Raw genomic sequence first — 2,423 nt, 5'->3', positions numbered from 1 at the left:
TTAGTGAAGAAAACCCGTCTGGATAACAGCAGACTGACTGCTGGTAAAATATACGACAGGTCTGGACCACTCCTGAATTTTATTTGTATCTGAAAAAATCGTAGAATATGAAAACATTGGTGAATGCCACAAATTCTCCTAAATCACTCGTACGCACAATTTAAGAACAAATCTGTGCGTACGAACGGTTCCTGTATGAGGCCCAATGAGCTTCTGCCTGCTGAACTTATCAGCTGCTGCGCTCTTATCATCATCTTCATCATCATCAGAGCAGAAGCCGACTTTACATTAGCAAGATGGATTTATGACTGAACGAACGTCCACGTCTTTTTTTTTATCATCTCTGTGGGTAGCAATACATAAAAAAACATTTTTTTCTCCGACAGTTGGGTGTGAAAAACTACAGTTGTTAAAGCTTCGCTCTGCGTGACGTGCAGCAGGAGGGAGGAAATGATCCCGCGACACCACGTAACTTTTCTACAGCGGGAGGAGGAAATTTTGAGGTTTTATCCTCTCTATACGTGTTTTAAAACACTAGAATTTCTTCATTATATTTTGAACTCCTGCTCAGTTGTCTCTGCACTCGCAGCGCTGTTCACACAGGTGCGATGACGTAATGACGATAGGACGGTAGAGGATAAATTTCTACCGTTGGCCAACTTCATACCGTGTCTACCGCATGTACCGTGCAGCCCTACTAACCTTATCCCAATTTAAAATTCTTATTCTAAAGAAATATAATACACTGCTCAAAAAAATAAAGGGAACACTTAAACAACGCACACTAAGTCCAAGTAAATCAAACTTTTGTGAAGCACATTCAACTCTGTACAGAACAAAGTACTCAATGCGAATATTTCATTGATTAAGATCGGGAGTTAGCGTGCGTTGTTTAAGTGTTCCCTTTATTTTTTTGAGCAGTGTAGTTTTTGAATAGCGAATAAAAGTGAGAAAAAATATTCTAAAAGTTGTTACTTTGTATATTTTCTAGCATTGCTTGTGGGTTTGCAAGAAGGTCCTTGGCCAGAGCTAATGCTGTTTGGGGGGCCATGGCATGAAAAAGTTTGAGACCCCCTCATCTAGAATGTAATTAAAGAGTGTCAGGCAATGCAGATTTTATGTTAAAATGACCTGCCATACATGTACAGACTGAGTGACTGACAAAGCCCAGGCTACTGTGCTTATACATTACCCAGGTGGAAGAAAAAGTAGTTCCCTCCAACCACATATTATTAAGACAAGATTTGAATAGTTTAGTTATTTTCCACTATTTTCCTGTTAATGATATTTTGCATTATGTGAAATAACTAAAGTATCAAAGTATCGATATTTTGATTTTAGTATCGATTCTATAATATAAAGTTCTGATATTGGTAGTATCAATATCTCAGTATCGATCAGCACATCCCTGCTCACCACAACAAACGGCCTGTTTTTGTCTCCTGGCAGAAAAGTGTCAACCCATTCGTCAGCTCCTTGTTGCTGCCGCACCCGATAAAGACGGAGGACAACAAAGTCTTAGTTTTCACCGAGGTAAAAAAAAACAAACTTTTCATTTATCTCCTCATCATCCTCATTTTGTAGACGTGATGATTTACAGCTAACTCGTTACGTAATGTTTGTGCCGATTCAGCAATTTATATATCAAAACTTTCAGCTCATTTATGCCATGTGTGCTGTGACTTTTATTTCAGCTGTTTAGCTTTTTCTGACTTTCATTAAAACCTTTAAAATGTTTCTAAATCTTTAGTGAAATTTTCACATTTTGTTCTGGTTCTGTTATGTTTCAATTTGTGCCAATTTCAGTTTTTGATCTGCTTTTTCAGCTGTCTTTCTGCTCCATTGAGCTATTCTTCTCTTCATTTAAACTCTTTTGAGCTTCTGTCAGCTTCTTTCATCTTATTTAAGCTTTTTATTATTGTTTTAGCTGATTTCTGCTAATATTTCTCGCATTATTGAGCTGCTTTGTATCTATTTTTTTTCATCTAAATTCACACATTTCTGCTAATTTCAGCGGCCTTCATCTTCTTCCTGCTCCTTTCATCTATTCTTCTGTACATTTAAATATTTTAGGTTTCCATCAGCTAATTTAAGCCTTGTTTTAGCTCATTTCTGCTATTTCTTTTAGCTTTTTCTAGCTACGTCGTAGGTATTTTCAGCTAATTTTAGCTTCTCATCTAAATTCACCTTTTGTTCTAATTTCAGCTTCCTACTCTTTAATTTGGCTACCGTTCTGTTTCTGCATCTTGTGCCAATTTTGACTTTTTAAGCTACTTTTGAGCTATTTTTTGCTAATTTTGGCTGGCTGCTTTAGCTGATTTTCCAACAAATTACAGCTTTTTTCTACCCCTTTTCTGGTTATTCTACCCATGTGTCTGCTCATTTCAGCTTGTCGACTTTTGTTTAAATCATTTATTCATTTA

The 2,423-nt window shown here is 36.7% G+C and overlaps 1 protein-coding gene across 1 annotated transcript in view; it reads left to right on the top strand.

The window, feature by feature from the left end:
* mrpl1 (mitochondrial ribosomal protein L1) overlaps positions 1 to 2,423 on the top strand; it is a 12,844-nt gene that overhangs the window by 3,319 nt on the left and 7,102 nt on the right. The window contains exon 4 of the mRNA XM_014014604.1: positions 1,450 to 1,533. Coding sequence (XP_013870058.1) covers positions 1,450 to 1,533 — 84 coding nt within the window. The remainder of the gene's footprint in view (positions 1 to 1,449; positions 1,534 to 2,423) is intronic.

Source organism: Austrofundulus limnaeus, unplaced genomic scaffold (assembly GCF_001266775.1).
Source record: "Austrofundulus limnaeus strain Quisiro unplaced genomic scaffold, Austrofundulus_limnaeus-1.0 Scaffold117, whole genome shotgun sequence".
In the NCBI taxonomy this organism is placed as follows: domain Eukaryota; kingdom Metazoa; phylum Chordata; class Actinopteri; order Cyprinodontiformes; family Rivulidae; genus Austrofundulus; species Austrofundulus limnaeus.
This window is presented reverse-complemented; position numbering and strand designations above follow the sequence as displayed.